The sequence below is a fragment of the Artibeus jamaicensis genome, unplaced genomic scaffold (genome assembly GCF_021234435.1).
Source record: "Artibeus jamaicensis isolate MK-2021 breed Jamaican fruit bat unplaced genomic scaffold, CSHL_Jam_final contig_1028, whole genome shotgun sequence".
NCBI classification, from domain to species: Eukaryota; Metazoa; Chordata; class Mammalia; order Chiroptera; family Phyllostomidae; genus Artibeus; species Artibeus jamaicensis.
In genome coordinates, this window is record NW_026521201.1 from 1,587,431 (window position 1) to 1,609,220 (window position 21,790).

At 40.6% G+C, this 21,790-nt stretch overlaps 1 protein-coding gene across 6 annotated transcripts in view; it reads left to right on the top strand.

Annotated features, from left to right (window-relative positions):
• The window catches only part of SOCS2 (suppressor of cytokine signaling 2), a 39,298-nt gene extending 21,503 nt beyond the window's left edge, over nt 1-17,795 (top strand). For all 6 annotated transcript variants that reach the window (XM_037166348.2, XM_053662168.1, XM_037166347.2 and 3 more), the window contains one exon: nt 1,141-17,795. In XM_037166348.2, coding sequence (XP_037022243.1) covers nt 1,141-1,598 — 458 coding nt within the window. In that variant the 3' untranslated portion in view covers nt 1,599-17,795. The remainder of the gene's footprint in view (nt 1-1,140) is intronic.
• The last annotated feature ends 3,995 nt before the right edge of the window (nt 17,796-21,790 follow it).

Here is a 21,790-nt window from a genome sequence, read left to right on the forward strand (position 1 = left end):
CCCTGCTAAGCGCACGGCCTTCAGGGGAGTCTTTCGAATGCAGTCCTGTGCTTTGCATGGCTCGCTGTTGTCTCTTGGAATCCGAAGAAGAAAAACGTGAAAAGAAAAATCTGGCAAACCCGTGGGCTTTCAACATCTCTGGATCCTAAAAGCTTACGTTTGGGGCAAAGTTGATATTTTGGTAACACTGGGGAGAGGGGACTGTTTCCTATTCCCTCACATGTGTTTGTGGGTCATCTGCTTTTCCCCCCAGCTGGAGAGACCAGCAGATTCAGGAATCTGAGCAATCCTTCGTTCTTTCTTTCATTAATTTTGGAGGAATGGCATATTGTTTAAACTTTAATGCAGAATGTCACATTTGTAAACAGGATGGGCCACCTGGTAGACGGGGCAGGCAGATCAAGTCGAGAATGCTGGGTAGACCTGGGGACGGTTGGGATTGGATTGGAGTTAAGGCAAAGTCCAAAAGATAGCAGAGTTGAAATACTAATTGTCAATTAGGGTTTCCTTTATTTCTCAATGACCGATAAGGTAGTTGTAATCAGAACACCAAACAGAAGCCATTGTACAAAGAACTGTGTTTTTAAAACAAGTAAATAGCAGTGTCTTCTAGGGCTTTGAACTGAGATACATCCATTGACAGATTTAGGGAAGAGGAGTTGGGGGGCACCAACCATCCAAAAAGTTGCTTCTGTTGTTTTACTCCATGAATTAGCTGCAGTCGGGTTTTCCACTTTTTGAAGGGCATGCCTTTTGTTTTAAACTTCTGATCTATTTCTAATTTGGTCTCAGTCTCTTGACTGCTCAGGGGTGGTGCTGGAAAGTGTTGTGCTTCCTCAGCCCGTGTGTCACGTCGCAGTTACTGTTTCATTAGGAGAAAGTCCTGATGCTTTAAAGAGCAGCTACAGAAAATTGCTGTAGAAAAAAACTGGCTCCCATTTTGTGTGCGTAAAATAACACAGACCCACATTTTCATTAAGTTTCTGTCGAAAGTGTTTGTGGTAGCCTCTGGTACACCTTCACTCACATACCTCTTTTTAGAGCTGGAAAAATTGTTGTCAAGTACTTGTCCCACTTAAAACATTCTTCCTAATAATGATTTTACTCTCTTTTCTTTTTCTTTCTGAATAAAAACCCCAGGTTGGTACTGGGGAAGTATGACTGTTAATGAAGCCAAAGAGAAATTAAAAGAGGCTCCAGAAGGAACTTTCTTGATTAGAGATAGTTCGCATTCAGACTACCTACTAACGATATCTGTTAAAACATCAGCTGGACCAACTAATCTTCGAATTGAGTATCAAGATGGGAAATTCAGATTGGACTCTATCATATGTGTCAAGTCCAAGCTTAAACAATTTGACAGTGTGGTTCATCTGATTGACTACTATGTTCAGATGTGCAAAGACAAGCGGACCGGCCCCGAAGCCCCCCGGAACGGCACTGTTCACCTTTACCTGACCAAACCGCTCTACACGGCAGCGCCACCTCTGCAGCATCTCTGCAGACTCACCATTAACAAGTGCACCGGCACCATCTGGGAACTGCCTTTACCAACAAGACTAAAAGATTACTTGGAAGAATATAAATTCCAGGTATAAGTGTTTCTTTTTTTCTTAACATGCCTCATATAGAGTATCTCCGAATGCAGCTACATAAAAAAGAACCCCAGAACTTGAGTGACTGCTCTGGATAACTACATGGAATTCTAAAAACAGCTGAAGGAATCTAACTTAGATGTGTGATGAAGTAGCGAGGTAAAGTTTCCTCAACTATTTTCACCTGAATAACACTTCCCTTCCTGAGGCTAAGACCAGTTGATCTTGTAAGTTAAAAATTAAATATCCCAAGTAAAGGCTGAAGTAACATTTTTATCAGAATGCCTTGCCTTTTGAGATTCCTTCCTTGTTGGTTGAAGGTCCAAGCACCAGTGAACGAACTCCACGGAGGGGCACTGAGAGGGAAGGAAGCTAACGCAGGCTGACTTCAGTTGTAAATGCCTGGTGATCCGAGTCTGTTTTGGACATGTTGTCTTTTGCATTCTGATGTACCTAGGGGTTTTGTTGATCAGATTTACTTGTGAGTGTTTATCCTTCATTTTATGCAATTAACCAAATCAACCAAAAAAGTGACCATGAAATCCTGTATTTGTCTTTTTACTATACGTTGAACTCTCTCATGTGAACGAGTACTGTAGTAATCTATTTTAAGGGAGCCTTACTTCTGACATTTCAAATTGGTGCAAACGGAAAAGACTTAGTCTTTTCCTTTAAGGCTAAAGACAAGAATGTCCTGCTATACAGGTGCAACCCAACCCCTGTTCATTAAACCATGTAGATATAGACATATTACCCTTTGAAGTAGCTGTGCCCCGACGTTTTCCCGTGGATTTTTTTGGAAATGGCTTTAGAAATTTTCAAGGTGTCCTTGAATTGTCTAGCCACAGACACCAGTGGTTCTCTCCCTTCTACCATGTAGAACACTTTGACTTAATTTTCTTCCAGACATAGGGGGATACCTGCCTGTTTTTCAAAGTGTTTATTTACTGCTGTTACTATTTGATTAGAATGTATTAAATAAAAAACACCCTGACTTTTACAAGTTGCACTTATATTACTTTGAATTGTAGAAAACATACATTTTTTTTGTGGTAGTGTAATAGAGGGTTGCCATAAAAACAAGTCAAGTGAAATAAACCAAATAAAGATTCATCAAGAGGTGGAGCATTGCTTGCCCTTCTCTGAAGCTATGGGTCATACTTGCCCTTTGCATTTTGGGAAGCACGGCTTAGAAACTACGAGACTTGCCAAGTGGCCCTTACACAGGTTGAACAGGCATGACAGCAATGCCCTTTGTATTTCCAAAAACATGGGTTAGAAACTACAAAACTAACATACCCTAGTCTTTTACAGGTTGAGTAGACATAGCGCAAAATAAAAATAAAGTTCTATGGCCAGGTACTCTATGCCACACAGTCTCATACTGTCGCAAATGTGCTGCCTTTTGGAGTACGGACGTAAGAAATCTGCCTGCACAGCTGCGTGCGATGGGGTGTCCCTCGGAAGGCGAACCTGGCGTAGCGTGTGTCCTGAGTGAATTCTGCTAAGACAGACATAATTTACGACTATAAAGTATAGCAAAACCTGTGCAAATAATTTCATGACACTCGGGAAGTGGTTTTGTGCCTGTGTATTCAAACAGCAGAGCCAAAGAAAAGATAGCTTGGTGTCCCGTAGGAAGAATTCATTTTAGCCTGAAATTTCAAGAACAGCCATACTTTTAGGGCCTGGTCTATGATCAAGGGTTAACCTTTTTAGTGAGATGTACAGGTTCTGTGCGTTACTTACCCATTTTCTCCACTGAAAACAGTTGTCTAATGTGGGATGTTTAGCTTCCCTGGCAAAAATTCCACGTGGCCAGTGACAAGGGGCTTCGTGGGATTTCCTCAAGGTCTGTCACACATCTGCTCTCTTTGTTTCAAACAGTCTGCAGTTTTCCTTTATTGAGTCTTGGATGCAGTAGTGGGGCATGAGTACCTGTGACACCATAGAAAGTTCTGCATTGTTGCTGGCAGGTGACTGAGGACAGCAAAGACATCTCTGGAGTGTGCTGTGGAACTGTGGCCTTACATTTCAATCTTCCCTGTTTCGAGTATGTTGATAAGCATTAGGAGACAATCTCTTTCTCTCTTTTTGTTTTATCTTGTTTTACAATTACTAACATCATGTTGAGTTTATTGTGTGCCCGGTTCTTAGCCCTGGACATGCATTATATAATTTGAACTTCGTACGGACGGAATGGGCAGAGCACAGCGATCACAGGAGGCACACCTGACTTGGGCATGAGGACGCATTCCAAGAATATCCTGGCCCTCTGTATTCCTGGAGAGGAATTACAAAGAGCAAATTGCTGCTATTTCTATATTGATCCAGATGAGCAAATACGAGCAGGCCATAATAGGAACCCTCAGCAGTTCTGTTGCTGCCTCAACTGGAAAAGTATAGGTGCCTTAATTAGCACTGTGCTGTGTGGGATTTCAGTCAGCTGGGCCCAGTGGTTTTCTGCTGGTACCGGGGTGGGTCAGGAAGGGTTTCACTGTTTTACTGTTTGGGGGCTGGTCCATGATGCCAATGACCAATTATTGGTAGCCCCATTTCATGGACTGTTGAACAAAGAAAGTTAAGATATACATTTGTCTAAACCTCAACAGAGCCAAGAAAACTATCTAGGGATCTCTTTTTATGTAGGGCATTTTCAGACTTTAGTGAGGGTATGTATGTATTATTGTTGCTATGTTGAAAAATATAGTATATAGTATCCCCTCAAATTCAAAATACTTTGAGTTTCCATTGGGAGCAAAGTTGAGGCAGTGGAGTTTTTCATTCTATAAAAGTGAGCACTGGGGACTACTTTTTGAGGAGTTGGGTTTTTGGGGGGCTTTGGACAGTGGAGAAAAGGCAGTTCAGCTTAGGAGCTAAGAGTTCTTTTCTGGCATGTTAGTAAAAAAGTCTTGACTTCATAGTAATTATGTAATCCAAATAGGTAAGAGAATGGTACAGTTGTTTGGGAGTGTTTATTTTCTTGGGAAGGATTTTCTCTGCTTTTAGAAAATTGTACCCTGGTAGGAGGGTAAGAGAGAGACGTCATCAGATAATCCACAGGATGGAATGTCCTGAGACCAGGCCCTGTTCTGCTCCGAGTGGGCGTAGGCGTGGAATGGTGGGGGTGAGTGGCCGTGGTTACAGCCAGCAGCCGGCTTAGACCTCTCTTGTCTCCCACTGGTCATTTCTAGCTTTTGCAAAAAAAAGTGTCGTCATTCATTCTAGGCTTTTCACTTACTAAGAGGCCTGTACATTCCTCTTTCATTTTTAACTTCTTAGAATTTTGAAGCTTGAAACCACTTTTCTGATCACGTATTTTAGTTTTGCCGTTTTACTGAAGCCTTTCGGAGAAGGTCAGGAAATTCTTGTGGATGTGCACAAACACACACAATTCAGCAAATCAATGGCAGAGTCAGTGGACACATATGAATGCATTTGTAGAAACTGCACCCTTCTACTCTTTGTTCTTTAAACTGTCGATACTCTATTTTGCTGCCTTGGAAGCCCTGCAGCTCTTTAAACATCACATTTCTCTTCCTCTGAAATTAGACGGCAGGCAGGCCTTTGGAGTATGGTACGGGATAATCCCAGTTCTCAGCTCCTTCCGCCCCACTTCAAAAGGCTTCTGCCGGGTTTCCTGATGTCCACATTAGAGTTTTGCGTTCACTTTAACTCCTCAATGCTTCTAACCTATTTGCTGTTTTAATGTCTAAAACCTGCCATCCATGTTCTTTTATGATTTCATTCCTGCCTCTGCCAGATGTGACTCACACACAGCCGTGTCCGGGTGACTGCCCACCTCCTGTCCACACCGGTGGAGTCTGCTCTTTCTTCCACCCGCTCGTGGGCATGAGGCGCAGTTAATTCCCGCCTCACTCTCTGCCGTCTGTGTCCTCGAGTTGCCCTTTAGTTCGTCTGACAGACAGCCCTGTTGGCCATATCATACTTCAGTTAAAGAAGGCAATTATATTCTCCTTGAGTTGGGTAATCGAATGATGTAGGATACCTTGAGATGAAATCTCTGAGTCTTTCTCCTTGATTCCTTTCAGGTTTTTAAACAAGTAGCCAGCCCCAAATACCACACTTCTGTTATGTGCATGATTTATGTGTTTATTTTTACCTAAAGTATGAGGGGCTCCTTAAGTTACATTTCATTTGATTGCAGTGAAAATGCCCTCCATTTCTTTCTTCTGCTTGTCTATGTAAGAATGATTCTGTGATAGTCTTGTTTCACTCCGACGTAGACAAATATTCTTCCCCATCTTCACATATTTTTCATTGTTTTTCTATTTTTCTCCTCTGTGGCTTAACTTCAGGTTACTTAACTTTATTACCAAAGTAAAGTAACAGCTGTCACTAGAGTAGCCTCTCAAAGCCCCAAAGCCTCCAGCGCCGAGATAGTAAATAAGCTGAAATCACAGAGCAAAGCTGGATATTCCTTCCTACACCCCCGGAGCTTTGTCAACAAGAGGCTGGATCTAACCATTGTCACAGTGAATGGGGTTCATGTCAGTAAATGTTTAGTGAGCCATAAAAATAAAACTGCTTTTCCAGACAATCTCACTTGGAACCGTACCCTTCACTTACAGGAAGTCTGACGTGCCCTGGAGGTCAGGTGCACGTTCTGTGAACTATTACTCATGTGGCGCTGCCTCTCTCAGAAACAGAGGGAAGGGATATACAAGCCAGAGTCCTAGAGAGAGGGAAGGAGGGACGGCCAGCTGCCTTCCCCTTCTGCTCAAGTATTAATATCACCCAAGGAGCCCCATTTCTATGGAGGAGAGTGAGACTTCGTCACAGAGTTCCATAAAGTTTTCCTGTATTTTCCCGGTTTCCAAGTGTGTTCAAGATAAAAGTTTATATTTTGTTAAATGGTTTTCCCTTCTGTTAGTTTGGTATGCTTTTTTTTTTTCCTGTTTAGATTTTTGTCCAGAGAGCTGCTATGATCCTTAACATTTAGAAAAATATTTTCCATGTTATTTCTACCCAGAGAAGTTGTTTGATTTCCCATTTTAACCACCCTTCTGCCATCTTGATGAACTTGATTGTTTTCAGGTTTCCAGCATAGTTTGTTTCTCATTTCTATTCCCAGGTTGTAACCATCAGTGCTATATTTGGTCAGAAAGTATGTTTGCACTTTGCACATTTGATTAGGGCATCTGCTTTCAGTTATCTGCAGCAGTAGGGGCAGAGAGAATGGGGTCGTTGAAACTCATAAATACATCTAGCTAATTCTGGTTTCACCTTTCTCCCCATTCAATCTCCTTTGCTAGAACTACTGATAGAAAAATTACTTCTTTGTTTACTCACTTCATTTTCCCTGTCCATCAGACAATGAGAATCTTAATTAACAACAAAGTGACTAAAAAGATGGCAAGATGAGAAAATTAAGGGGAATCAGTGGTGTGCTGAGGACTCCTGAGAGGGATTTTGTGAATTAAATCGTTCTGGGTAAATCTTTGGTAGATAGAAACCAGCCGCAGTGGGACTATTTATGCTGCGGAACCTGTATGCCACTAGGAGTGTATGTCTTCAGAGCCCTGATGAGAGTGTGATAAGGTTGAAGAAGTGGGTGGAGGTGAGCAGGAGCAGACCTTATCAGCCATACTGAGGAGCTTGAACTTGTGCAGAGGGCAGTGGATGAAAGCTTTTTAAAATGGGGGTGTAACTGAACTAGGCTTGTATTTTATATCCCTTGGAAGCCCTTTGGAAAATGGCTTGGAACAAAGCAAGAGTGCAGTTAAGGAGACTGGTTAGGTGTGAGCTGATAGGAGTGAAGGGGTGGGAACGAGGCAGTGGTTGGGGAAAAGATTGGGGAGGGGGGCAGATGTGGACCCCCACTGGCTGTAGGCTCACATTTGTGCTGGACTTTGGGTTCCACAGGTACATGCTTCTCTGTGAAGAGCAGCTTCCACTCCAGGTGAGTTTAGGTAGTTGGCAGATTCCATTCCCAAAATGTAGGAGTGGTGGTGCAGGGGGCAGAACCTTGACCTAGGAGGTGAAGAATTTGGGGTTCACTCTTGGTTGTCTGAGTGTAAGCCAAATACTAAAGCTGTGAAATGAGGAGCTTGGCACCTCCATGGCTCAGGTACGGAGCAGTCTGTCTCCCAGCTGGTGCGCGCATGGCCAGAGAGGCAAGCTCTACATTAAACTGTAGTGTAGACTTTGCCTCTAATTCATAATATATTCTCATTTATTTTGAAAAAAAAAAACACTAGCTTCCTCTTAACTCTAGACTTTTTCACAGCTGGAGTCAGTTAACTCCATTTTTATTCTGGTTAAAAGAATTTTGTGTTTTCATACAGCTGTGGATCTCTGAGCTCTACCTATGTAAGGAAGGAGCAGTTCGGACTGAGATTTTTAAATCTTGGTTCTGATGGAGAAACAGGGATCTGCTGTGTGTTGGCCATTATCACAGTAACCCTCTGGATGAATTCTCATTATGAGGGGACCTGGGGGTCTGCCTTTGCTCTGTTCCCTGAGCCAATAGAATAGATGTGATCCCAGACAATTGTAGACAAGTGATACATTTTGACAGGTCATTTTTCCTATTTACATAGATTGTTCTCATTTCTGATTGATCCTCAATGGACAGGGTGCCAGTGAGCTTTATTTTTCTTTTTCTCTGTCAAACAAGTCAAAGGAAAAAAAGAAGGAAGAAAGGAAGGTGAAGGAAAGAAAAGAAATGAAGAAGAAAGGAAAGGGAAGGGAAAGGGAAAGGAAAGGACAGGAAAGGAAAAGGAAAAGGAAAAGGAAAAGGAAAAGGAAAAGGAAAGAAACCAAACCACAAAAAACCTGGAAAGTACTAAAGGAATTCTTAGAGTCTTTGGTAAAGTGAAAAGACTCTTCTTGGAAGATAAGTGATCCAACCCATATTCATCTTGTTGATTTGGATTTTCTTGGATCTTTTTTAAAGTGGGGCGCACCTCTGACCGAGGGGCACCCTCTCGGAGGGTGGATATGTACAGACCTCATAGGCAGAGGCTCTGTGCCTGGTAATGGCTGAAAGTCCCGAGAGATCCAGGTTGCAGCTGCCGTGGGATTTATGATGTTCCAGGGATGGCAGTGAGGTGGCCACTCTATAACAAATGAACTCTTGGGCTTCCAGTGAACTGGAAAAAGCTAGAACATTTAGTAATGTCAGGCACTATACTTGACACTTTACAAATATGACCTCATTTAGTGCTCCCAACAAACCTTTGAGATAGATTCTGCTTTTATCTCCACTTCACAGATGAGGAAACTGACGAAGGAAGATGTAGTGACTTAAGAGGGAGAGCTAAGATTTGAACTGAAGCCAGTCTGACTCCAAACCCATGCTTTTATTCACTCTTCTATCCTTTTTCTCAATAAGCTTGCAAATGCTGTTAAGCTCTGAGGCCTGCAGCCAGCATGGACCTCAATGATGTGCGCTAGGCCATGTGCCTTTTAGTCACATGCAGTGAGTAGAGAGGGCTATGACCCTGTCTGCCCAACTTGTGATTCTGGTATTATTAGGACTTTGGTTTCAGAAGTAATACAAGATCTCCCCAAACCCTGAGCATCCACCTTGGAAGGATTCCTTCCATCTGAATTTCTGAATTTATACCTCTCCTCCCTTCCTCTAATCTTCAGGATCAATCCAGTGCAACTATAAGCTGCCATCTCTTCCCCATCACCCCTTTCCCTTCTCTGTAGGTAAATTGTATAAACAATGCATCCGTCATAATAAGATAGGTTATGCTGCAAAACAAATAACCCCAAGCTCTCAGTGGCTTAAAATAACAGTGTATATCCTGAAATAACAGGATATATCCTGAAATGTCGAGAAATCTACAGATGTCTGTCTTGTGTCACTGGGGAGTCTGTTAGTCATTTGGGAACCCAGGCTGACAAAGCTGTCCCCTCCTCCACCATGGCTGGTGCCCGGGGTGCTGAGTCAGTGGGAAAGGAGGAATCCAAGGGTCTCTGTTAGCTTTTAAAGTCTCTGTCACTTCCACTCCAAACTCATTAGCCGAACTCTGTAAAATGGTGCCACCCGCCATAAGAGGGCCAAGCAGCTGAGTCCTGCCCTGTGCCCAGGAGGAGAAAAACCAATGTTAGGTGAGCAGCAGTAGTGACCAGCACATACACCACACCGTACATTTCTTCCTCCTTTTTTCTCCCTGGTTTGGCTAATTACACCTCAGGTAAACTTGATAGGATACACATTAAGCCTCTTTAATTCCATTCCTCCTTTCACTTTTGTGTTCCAAAACTTTTTCAAGTACTGCAAAATACCTTCTCCCTTTCCTTTGAGTGAGCCATTTGTGAGACAGAAGGAAAGGTCTTACTTAAGTCTTGAAGTGAAATACATATTGAAGAGCTAGGACTGCTAACCCCGAAAGCTTCTGAAATAAGTACAGATTCCTTCTGCTCTTTGCAAATGGCTCCCTGGGCTTCCTCACCCTGCTAAATGTAAACTGGTCTTTCCTCCATTAGTCAATATTAAAGACAAATAATGCTCACATTTACTTCTTACTGTTTTTGCTTAATCCAGCTATATTGCAATAGGATTAAATAGTATTATTTTCTATCAATTTTAAATTAAAATGCACCCATTATGGGTCCATAAATCAAATGAACTACTGTGTGGTAAATTGACTGCGTTGTCACCAGTTTAAATTGGCTTCTGAGGGAAATTGTATTCTAAATTCCAGACAATGAATGGGTTTGCAAGCCTCATTTTAAAATGCAGCCTTTCCCCTGGCTGGTATAGCTCAGTGGATTGAGTGCAGGTCTGCAAACCAGGGGATCGCAGTTCAATTCCCAGTCAGGGCACATGCCTGGGTTGCAGGCCAGTTCCCAGCAGGGGACACACTAAAGGCAACCATACATTGACATTTCTCTCCCTCTCTCCTTCCCATCTAAAGATAAAAAAATAAATAAATATTTAAAAAATAAAAAATAAAATAAAATGCAGCCTCTTTCTAGGTTGGACTGTCTTTCTATAGCATATTTATATATAATCAGAACACCAGAATAAATGTTGTGTTTTAATGGATGATTATCCTCTACTGTATTCATGGGTAATTATCTTTGGAAAAATTAGAATATGTAAAAACATATTTCAAAATTTTATGAGTACAATTTTTCCTTTCATTCTTCATTTTTTCTACATTGATCCAGATCAGAAACTGTAGTGTTATTTTTGACTACTCTTTATATTTCTCTCTCTCTCATTTATTTAGCCATTCACTCACTCAGTCATTCAGCAACTATTTAGTGAGCATCTACTTGTGCCAGCCACAAGGCAAAGTCCTGAAGAAATTTGAAAAATACAGTCTGTACCGTTAAGGAGATTCTGGGTAGTGGGGAGTCACATGCCATCAGTTATAGTACAGTTGACTATTGAACTTGAACAACATAGGTTTGAACTGTATGGGTGCACTTATACACATTTTTTTTTCAATAAATGCTGTAAATATATTTTCTCTAGCCTACATTATTGTGAGAATACAGCACATAATATGTATATCATACAAAGCAGGTGTTAATCATCTGTTTTTGTTATTGGTAAGGCTTTCAGTCAACAGTATGCTCTTAGTAGTTAAGTGTTGGGGGAGTCAAAAGTTCTGTGTGGATTTTTGACTGTGTGGAGTGGGGGAGTTGGAGCCCATAACCCCCGTGCATTCAAGGGTCAACTGTACAGTAAGATCATCAGTATATTGAGGTGCACAAAGAGCAGCAGAAGCAGAGATGAGACATCTGGATCTACCTGAAGGTGTCAGGTAAGGCATCAGAGTGGAGGTGGCTTTTGACCAGCCAGCAGGTGAGGGAGTTCCAGCACATTGTGGAGCTGTGAGAGAACAAAATTTCCCGTTGTGTATGGAGCTTCTGATGCAAAAGAGGAAATGAATGGGCTGGGGGCCAGGAATAAGCTTGAGTTGCTGAGCAGAGAACAGAATACCAAGGACTTTGCCTGCCTTTCAGAAGTTTGTGTTTCATCTGAGAAATAAGGGAGCCATTGAAGACTTTAGAGCAGAAGAAGGACTGCATCGGATTTGGTGGCAATGTGGAAAGCTGGTCCGGAGAGCCATGACCCTAGATCAGGGCTTCTTAACCCAGTCCTTGGACTCGCAAGAGGTCCATGGATGGATACTTGGGTTGGGTTGTGTGAACTTGGATAGGAAAAAAATTACATTGTTATTGTCACTAAATTCTAACTGAAATTGAACATGTCCTTCAAATATGAGTCTGAACAGCAGATCATAGTAGAATTTGCAGAATATGTAAGTTTATCACCAGTAGAAATCCAGTATTTTGGTATCATAGTACAGTTGATACAGATATCCCAAAGTACTCTTCACATGTTTCACTAAACCCAAATAACTAGCCATCAGACCCACGATACATCTTGTTATTTAATGAATTAATAAAGGAGTGCATATATTATTACATCACAAATTTGATATGATATGTGCATATTAATAGCATTCATCTTTTGTGATCTGTGTGTTTAATTTTATGATTTAAACACAGTGTCCTGAGAATGGGTCCATAGTCTTCACTTGACTTTCCAAGGGGTCAAAAGAGGTCAGAACTCATGGGCCAGAGGAAGGTGCCTGAAGCAGTAGTGGGAAGGAGGGTTCATTGCTGTTATTTGAGTCTTAAACTTTTATCAAAGTCATACATGTAAGTGTGGTTTCAAAAAATCAAGTAGTATGGAAAAGACAATAAAAAACCACTATGCCTTACTCCTCTCCATATGCAATACTATACTTTTTTTTTTTTTAAACTTACAGTGTTTTCTAGTTAGACTGGAAATTCTGTGCAGGAAATGCCTTATAATCCCCACTATGTTTTTCATTTTAGGTATTGAATAAATGACATAGATTCCAAAGGCGCTTCCTCTTTCAAGGTCCTTATGTACATTGATTGTACCCTATTGTAGTTGTAAAAGTCATACCAGCTGTGACACTCATAGACATGGTGCTTTTATCTAAAATTCTCAAGTTTTCTGCCATTTGCCTTCACATAAAATAACACAATGTGCAAATAAAAATTTCTTTTACCTGTGCTACTTGTTTTTGAGTGAGTTTAGTGTGATGGTGTGTTGAATAATCCTATGTAATCTTAAATCAGAAATTGAGAAGATGGACTTGAAATTTCTACCTATTATTTTTGGGGGGACGGTGCCTGTTCTGTCTTGGTAGTAGTGCTTAATTTTCATATTGTTGCCCATGCCGAGTTGCAAGTGGAATTGAAGCTGAGGTCTTTGATTGGCTGGCTGTGCTCTTATGAGGTCAAGAAACATATATGTGGTTTGATGTATTTTAATGGTTGACCGATGAAACTGATGTCTGGCACTTTTTCTAGGAAACACACATTGAGATATCTCCAAGTTGATTTGTAGGAACTTAATGTTACTACAACTTTGTGGCAGAACTTTTTCTCAAGTGACAGAAGAAATAAAGGAACTTCAGTTTTGAGGGCCCTTAACAGCACCTTCCATAGTGCCAAAGTAGAGGAGTACTGGACTGTTAATACAGATTTATGACAAAATTAAGCAAGTATCTGGACTTTGAAGAGTTACTGATAACAGTAAAATACCGTTTTAGCTACCGACACTAGCCTAGCCCCCAAACTTCTAGAAAAAGGCACCTTTTCCTCTTATCTTTTAAATAACATTTCTCAATGCAGTAAACCTGGAGACTACTTGGATTAACCTGGAAATTTGATTGCTGCTTTCTGTTCTTGCTGTTTTTTGGAGGGAGGTGGAGCACAGTTTGGGAGAAACCCGGACTCTGGAAAAGTTAGTTTCTCAATTTACACATGAAAATCACAGTCCTTTTCTTCATTAATATTATAAATAGTTGAAGAGCACATTAGAGATAGGTAATGAAGAAATGAGAGCTATTACCTGGTAATACAATGAGTTAACTTTTCTTTTAACTTACTGGTTTCTCCCTTAACACTAACTGGCTGGAGAGCAAGTTCATACTTGTTGACACTGTAGTTAAGCCTCAGAATACTCTTGGAGCAAAATGACTTTTTTAAGATGCTTTTTTGAAATACAATTTTTAGAGGAGGAGAATTTTAGATTTGGAAGAAATATTTAAGCTGCAGACCTTCAAAGCCAACTTGTTAAAAAATTGAATGAGCAGGTTAATGAAGCACGGGAAGAGAAAACTTTTATAGTTAACAAAGGAGGTGAAAACCCGGACTCGGCGCGAGACTGGAAAGCATTGACTTTGATTTACATATACAAGACCAGAACAGGAACAGCGGCAGATATTTCTAGGAACTAGTTAAGGGAGAATGCAAAAGAAGAGTTAGGAGAAGAAAGTGCTTGTCTGTGGGAGGAGGAATCTCCGAATAGTTTTCGTACTTCCTACTTTAAAATCTTCAAGTTTCCTACAGGGTCTGGCTTGCGGGCTACGACGGGCGCTCACACTGTCCGCTGGGAAGTCATCTTGGCGCCACTGGCTGATGGAGAAACCCTTGTTTGTGTGTGCCCTGCTCGAGTGTGGAGCCCAGTCGCCCTGTGGCTGGGGCTGCTCCTCCCAGTCATGTACCAGCGCCGCTCCTGGCTCCTGGACCTCCTGCAATATAGCCTAGGAAGAAAGGAGATACTAGAAACTCGCCGATGTCAACGTGTTTAATATTGAAAGCATACCAGATGAGTTGGGTATTGAGAGTAAACAGCTGGGTTACCATTTTGCCGTGTATGGAATAGGTTAACATCTGTTCACTTAGACTTAAGTATCCTGCTGGAGATGAGAATGTGGCTAAGCAAAGTGGCTTCCATGGATTGGCTCAGAAAAAAGCATCCTTTCTGTTTTTGTTCATGTACTTTTACTATAACCTTTTATTAGGAGCTAGTTTTTCAATTCATCTAACAGCAATGACATGGTTATTACCATGGTTAGAAATCTAGTCAGTTTAGAAGGTTATGAACTGAAAAATAAAATTGCCAACCCTCCAGTCCCACTCTGCAGAAGTGAATGGTGTTAAAAGTTTCTTTTTATTCCAGAATTTTTAAATGCAAGGTAAGCATATACTTAAATTGTTTTTAAAAGCAAGCATGAATAATATTGTACATTCTGCTCTGCAATTTGCTTTTTAAATTTAGTATTTGGGATTTCTCTATATTTGCATAGCTTTATATATCTTTTATTGTCACAAAAAGCACTAACTCATTTATAGACATTTGCACAGTATTCCATGGTATAAAATGCACCGTCATTCATTGAATTAGTCCCAGATCAGCTGACATTTAGGTTGTTTCCAGCTTTCTGCTATTACAAACAGTGCAGGAAACGTCTCTGTGGTAAGGTTTCTGTGTGCTTCTAGGGATACATATGATGAGTAAATTTCTAGTAGTGGAATTTCAGGGCCAAAGGATATGTGCATTAACATTTTACTGGGTATTTGCAAATCATATTCCAAAATGGGTACACCAATTAAGTTTTCAGGCTTAAATAAGTCAGTCTCTTTTAAGTCATAAGTATAATTGAGAGGTTTTCTTAAAATAGTTAGTTTTTAAATGGCATATTCTGTACTGAAACCAAATAAGCTCGTTCATTTGCTAATTAAAGGACCTGGAAGTCAAATCTCCATTTCAGGGAGTGTCTCTGGAGGGCTGAGTGCTGGGCCCTGGGGCCTTTAAACCCAGCCAGAGGCGGCTGAGCGCAGCAGCTGGGAAAGCCTTGGAGCCGGCAGACGCCCGGGGTTGAGGGGCAGGCACATGGCTTCCTGCTTTGTGGCTCCAGATAAAACGGTCTTTAGAAATCCTGGGGCAGAACTGAAAAAAAAAATTTGATGTTTACTAATATCATTTTGTATTAGTTGTTTTTAAAAGACACCGACGAAGCACAAGCGTGGTACAAAATCCTTCCTCCTCCGCTCCCTGTCATCCCCAGTCTGTCCCCTTCCCCAGCTCTCTTGTCTCTCTCTTTTGTGTTGGTTTCTTTTTCATACCAACCACTTACCAGAATCCTCTGCACCCCCTCGTGATACCAGAAGGGTGGCCAGTTTGGGGGACAATGGAATTGATTTATTGCGACTGAAAGGTGGTTCTGCAGAGGGAATTAACTATGCCAGTGGTTAGGACCACACTGCCCCGACTCCGTAGGTTTTCCCCTCCTCTGCTTATGACTCCAGATGCTTAGAGCATTCTACCTATACTACAGCACACTTTATTTCTTGTTTTTAAGTTTTGTTTAAATCATTAACACCTATTATACATGAAACCGACCTATAACCAGGATCAAGATGTAAGTCAAGTTGCAAGAAAACCTGTGGTTCAAGTTGCTAGTAAGTTGCTTAATAAGTGATCACAGTAGCACTTACAATACTGTTTAGATTATAGCCAACTCTTCGGGAATTATGGAACTTTGACAAATATTTTATTTCACAAATTATCTGCTTGTTTGGAAAATGGCCCTTTCTAAACCCAGCTCTCTCACCCTCAAAACTCATCCAAAGGAAAAACACAGTCTTGCCAGAGTAGGATCTAGGTGTCACTACAAAGGAAAAAACAAACAAGCAAACACGCCCTAAACTAAACTAAAATGAATTTCCCTTTTAAGGTCTGAATCTCTGGCTTTGTAAGCTACTTCATTATCAGACAGAGAAGCTTATGCCTTAAAGTAAAGGAAATAAACCTACAGGCACAGAGAGCCTGTCTGGTCAGAACTCTTCATTTCAAACTCTGAATTTCCCTGCAACACTCTAGAAGCCCGCAGGAAGCCAGGAGGTGAAATGGATTGTTCCGTGTTGTCCCTAAATAGAACGTTCTTCACAACTGGCAGGAAGCACCTGGGGGCTGCTTTAGAAATTTGAAAATAAGTTGTTTTTTAAATAAGAAGGGAAAAATAAACTGGTTTCTAACTTCAGCTGCTTTTAACATTTTCACACACATACATTTTTATAATCTGATTTCTGATGATAGTGAATTCAAATTAAAAATGCATTTTAAATTTAGGAAAGAGTGCAGATAACACCAAGATAGAAAATTAAGATAGAAAATTTTAGCTTAACTCTGAGTCTCCTTTTCTTTGACTAAAATTGACATTCAATATTAGAGTACTTTCATTTTTACAGCTATTCACATATTCTTAAAAAAAGCTTAAAAGTGAAACAAAGATGTTTCTTGACTATTACAATCTCTACTGCCTACATCTTTTAACTTTTTAAGTTCACTAAGACTTTAGAAGATACTCTTTCCTAAATCTATCCTTCAATTGACAGTTTACTGGGAATTGATATGATTTCCTCATTTTTACAATATTTTTCATAAGAAGAAGTATTCTGGTTCACTTTATTATTCTTATCTTATTTCTCTAGATGTAAGAGAAATTCTTTTCTAAATTGAAAAGAATTTCTCAATTCTTTTCTTTTGTAAATTTAATTCATTCTAGAGAATTCTGTTGTTCTGACAGCTGATAATAGGACTCCATATTTACCCAAATTTCTAGGAAGAATGTTACGTAAAGGAGTTAGTGCAGGAATATCAGCTCACAGACTCTGAAGTTAAGGGAGAAATTTGTCCTGCTAGATCATTAGTCATTTAAAACCTTGTGTTTTAAATAAAAATTAAAAAAAAAAAAACTTCACCATTATATAACCAGTACTTTAAGAAAATTTTACTACATTCTGTTAGTATGTCAAATTGAATAATCCAACCAGAAACACAGGGCGTCGATTCTTGTCAGCAATACTTTAAAAGTGGAGATTTATTAAAAGTTCTTTTATTACCTTGATTTTGTTACTTTTGCAAAATATGTGATGGGTATTAAACTTAGATTTACTGGGGCACTTAATATCTTGTCAAAATGAAACAAGTCTTTTTTGTCATAAATTTTATTGATTTAAAAGCATTTGTGAAGGGAGATGGTTATGCTTTTGGAATCTCACTCATTCCGAAAATAAAATATGCTTTACCTCTTTTTTTTCCTTTTATAGACAGACATGTTACCGATTCCATGTAACTTCAGGAATACTTCACATATTTTAACTAACTTTGTGATTTCAGTTTCACGAATGAGTGGTGCTTTAGACTGCTCCTCTTTCGATACCTGGTTTGTGTGCTTTGGAAGACATGCCTCATGCTCGGTCATTACAAATTCAGTTGAAAGACCCATCCTGTGTACCACTCCTTGTCCTGATTCCAGAATTTCAAGTGGGCTGGTTGTCCACTTTAATGTACCTTTTGAGAATAAATTAACTCTCCAATTTCTTGTACGTGTGTGTGCTTCTGGAGCGGGAATGCTTCCCTTCGGCCGACTGAGGGTGGAGCCCTGCCCTCCTCACAGATGAAATCTAGTTTCAGTAGTTTTACACTGCGTTGGTTCATAACCAAAGAAAAGAACTGCCCACATTTTTCTGTTCAATTTGAAACATCCACAATCTACAGTCTCATTGTAGTCTTTGGGAACTTCAAGTATATAGCTATTTTTGGCTTTGTGTCTGGTTGACCTAATTCTATATGGTTTTGGTATTGGATGTGTAATTATACCCTACTGCAATCCGCAGGGTTACATGAACAAAGCCATTTTACTTTATGTTATTTTCCTTTTCTGGCTGGGGCGGGGATGGTTCCCCCAGCTACTTTCTCAAAGCAAGTGGAGAGCATAGGCAATTCTGGTATATTTATTGAGTTTGCTTTATCTCTCTCCTCACCTCTACCTCCACTTACCCACCATGTATGTACTTCTCAGCGAGAACCTCCACATTTCACCCAACGCAGAACCTGGTTATGTGCTTGGACACTATCATGTGTAAGAGGGTCATTGGAACAAATAGATGTATTTGGATTTACTTCACAGGTCTGAATAGGCCATGTTTGCTGATTTTCAATTACATGCTTACTATGTGCCAAGTTCTATGCCAGGCATTTTTTAACTGAAAGTCATATATGTTTTTATCATCACCTTAGGGTATGTTTATTAATTTGAGAGAGAGAAAGAGAGAAACATTGATTAGTTGCTTTCCATATGTACCCCAAACAGGGATCAAACCCACAAGCTAGGTATATACTCTGACAGGGAACAATCCGAAACCTTTTAGTGTAGGGGGTGATGCTTCAACCAACTGAGCAGCCTAGCCAGGGCTATGTCAAGCATTTTACACGTATTATTTGATTTAATCAGTAAGGGTGGCATATAATCACAATAATCATATTGTCTCCATTTTGTAGATGAGGAAACTGAGGCTCACAAAGGTTGAAGTAGGTCAATCCCTTACTAAATGGCAGGGCTGGGATTTGAAGCTAGGTTATGCATCTCTAATATCTGATTTGATATTTCATATCTGAGATCTTCAGCTAGGCTTTGGAGCCTGAGTTACTCATTGGGAAGTAACTGTGATAGCAGAGCCCTAGCAAAAGGCTACTAAGGGTTCTGGAACCAGGTGGGTGTTAAATTGGTTGTCTAATAAAAACTGCCCTGCCCCAACACCACCCACTACAAAGTGCTCTTCTTGGTGGCCTCACTGGTGTCATCTGTCAAATGGAAATAGTGTTCCTTTAGGTGGTCTATGTAGTTCTCTTTTTATTAAAAAAAACTTTTATTTTGGAATAATTATAGAGTCCAAAGATGTTACAAAAATAGTAGAGAGTGGGACAGAGAAGACCTGTGTACCCTCCACCCCATTTCCCCCAGGGTTGCATCTTGCTTACTAGCACAAGCAGAACCATAGAATTGATATTGGTGTGAAGTGTACATATGCCATTTTATCACCTGTAGATTAGTATAACCAGCACCAAAATCAGGATACAGGACTTGGCGGTCAGTAAGCGGTCACTAAGTTCTCCCTGCTGCTACCCAATTACAGCCACCACCTCCCCCCCACCAAGCACTCATTTGTTCTCCCATCTCTCTGATTTTGTCGTTTCAAATCTTTCTCTTCTAAAAAATTGTTTTTATTATGAAATATCTCAATCTGAAAATTACAAAAATACTTTAGCAATAAACATATGTAACCACCACTCAGATTTAACAAATAAGCAAATGTAATAAATGTTGTATTTCCTTCACAATTAAAAAAAGCCCACATTGAGATTAAGGCCTCTTTGTCCTACTCTCTGATCCTGTTGACCATCTACCACCCCCAGAGATAAACCCTACCTCAAAGTGATTGTGTATCTTTCCCACTCGTGTTTTTATTCTTCCTACATTTCTGGGTGTCTATAACATTATATAGCATCATTTTATATGTTTAAAAAACTTACATAAATAAATCAAAATCAACAAATATTTATTGAGTGTTTATTCTATGCTTGGCACTACTCTAGATCCTGGGAATATGATGGTGAATAAGGCAAAAATCTTGACCTAAATATATAAGTGTATGACTAACTAAGACAATTGCAGGATTTCTAACTGTGTGAAAAGGGTAGAGGTGGGTACAGTGGTCCCCGCTTACCAGAGCGGGCGTGCCTCCAGATCCCTGTGCGCGCCTGAAACTGCAGGTGGTCCTGAACCTGACCATATACACTGTGTTTTCCCCTACACATGCGTACCCATTATAAAGTTTATTTTATAAATTTGACACAGTAAGAGATTAACAAAGTAATAATAAGACAGAACAATGATAACAATATACTATAATAAAAGTTATGCAACTGTTGTCTCTCTTTCTCTCTCTCAAAATGTCTTATTGTACTGTACTCCACCTTGTTTTTATGAAGCATTGGGGGAACCATTGCGTTACAAGGTGGCTGTTACCCCTACTCTCTAATTATGTTTCTAGAACGTGGCAGATGATTTTTGTTTTTGTGTTCGTGAGTGTGTGGGCTCTTTGCTCTGTATACTCCACTCAGCTTTAGCATCTGCCTGCAGCACTGCAGGATGGTACCACAGTTAATCTGTCCTTCCATGGTTCATGCCCTGGTGCCTCCTTCGAAGTTTTAGGAATATAGGTTCTACCATCATCTTCTTTCAGGAGGGCCCACTTTCAAGTAATTGAAGACTTACTTTGGATACTGTCCTTAATCCACTTCTTTAATTCTGCCAGAAATATGGCAGCAGCTTCTTCATTGGCAGATGCAGCCTCTTGATAATTTTTACTTTTTTTCCATCCAAACCTGTTGCACAATCTGTGTAACCATCCCTATTTGCAGTAAATAGCTTGGTGTCACTCACTTCAGAGAAGCCCTTGCTGAAATCTTGTGCAGGCTCAGTGCTTTCTGGTGCAACATGGTGCTGTTTAGAACATGTTTTATGTTCATGTCATCCACCCACAAACTTCATGCCTTTCTCCCCTAAGTACTTGTCATGCACGATGGTCATAATGTTTGCAGTTTGAGGTGCAATAGCAAAGTAGCACAAATTTCTTTTTCCTTCTCGATTTCACAGATAGAAGATCCATTCTCAGCAACCTCACTATGATTTTTTTCCTTATTAAATTGAGAATGGTTACTTTTTCACTTAAGGGGAGAACCTCATGGTTTCTGTTGGGCATATCTGAACCGCAGCCTCACTGCTCTTGCTCTCTGGGACTGTTATTAAGTGAAGTAAGGGCGACCTGAACACAAAGACTGCCATCCTGTGACAGTTGATCTGATAATCAAGAGATAGCTACTCAGTGCCTAAGGGGCGGCATGGGGCAGGGGGCGGGTCTACAGCAAGGAAACGCTGGACAAAGGGATAATTCACGCAAGACCGCATGAGGTTTCATCATGCTACGCGGAGTAGCACTCAATTTAAAACTTATGAATTGCTTATTTCTGGAATTTTCCATTTATATTTTCCAACCATGGTTGAATGCGGGTAACTTCAAGTTCAGAAAGCGAAACCACGGGTGAGAGGGGACAAGTGTATTGTGCTCCAGATTGGCAGAGAGCTGGGGGAACGAGGGGATTGGCAGGACACTGAGGAAAGGCCTTGCAGAGGATATTGCCTTAAAATCAAACCCTAAATGATAAAACAAGCCAAGCAAAAATAACAGCAAGGAAGTGCTGATGCTCTCACATAAGAGTGGAGTTGGTCTGTACGTGGAAGGAACTATACAAGCACTGAGGCTAGGCCCCTGTAAACACCAGGAGGGTGGACGTAAGTGAGGTCTGAGGGGTGCAGGTTAGGAGAAGGGGGGCTCAGGGGATTACAAAAGGGCAAAGCGACTTTGGTAAGGAATTTGGATTTTATTAAGGCTGCCATGGGAAACCATTAAAGGTATAAGCAGGATATGCCACAGTTGCCTTGTGGGAGATGGCAAAAGAAGGGACGAGA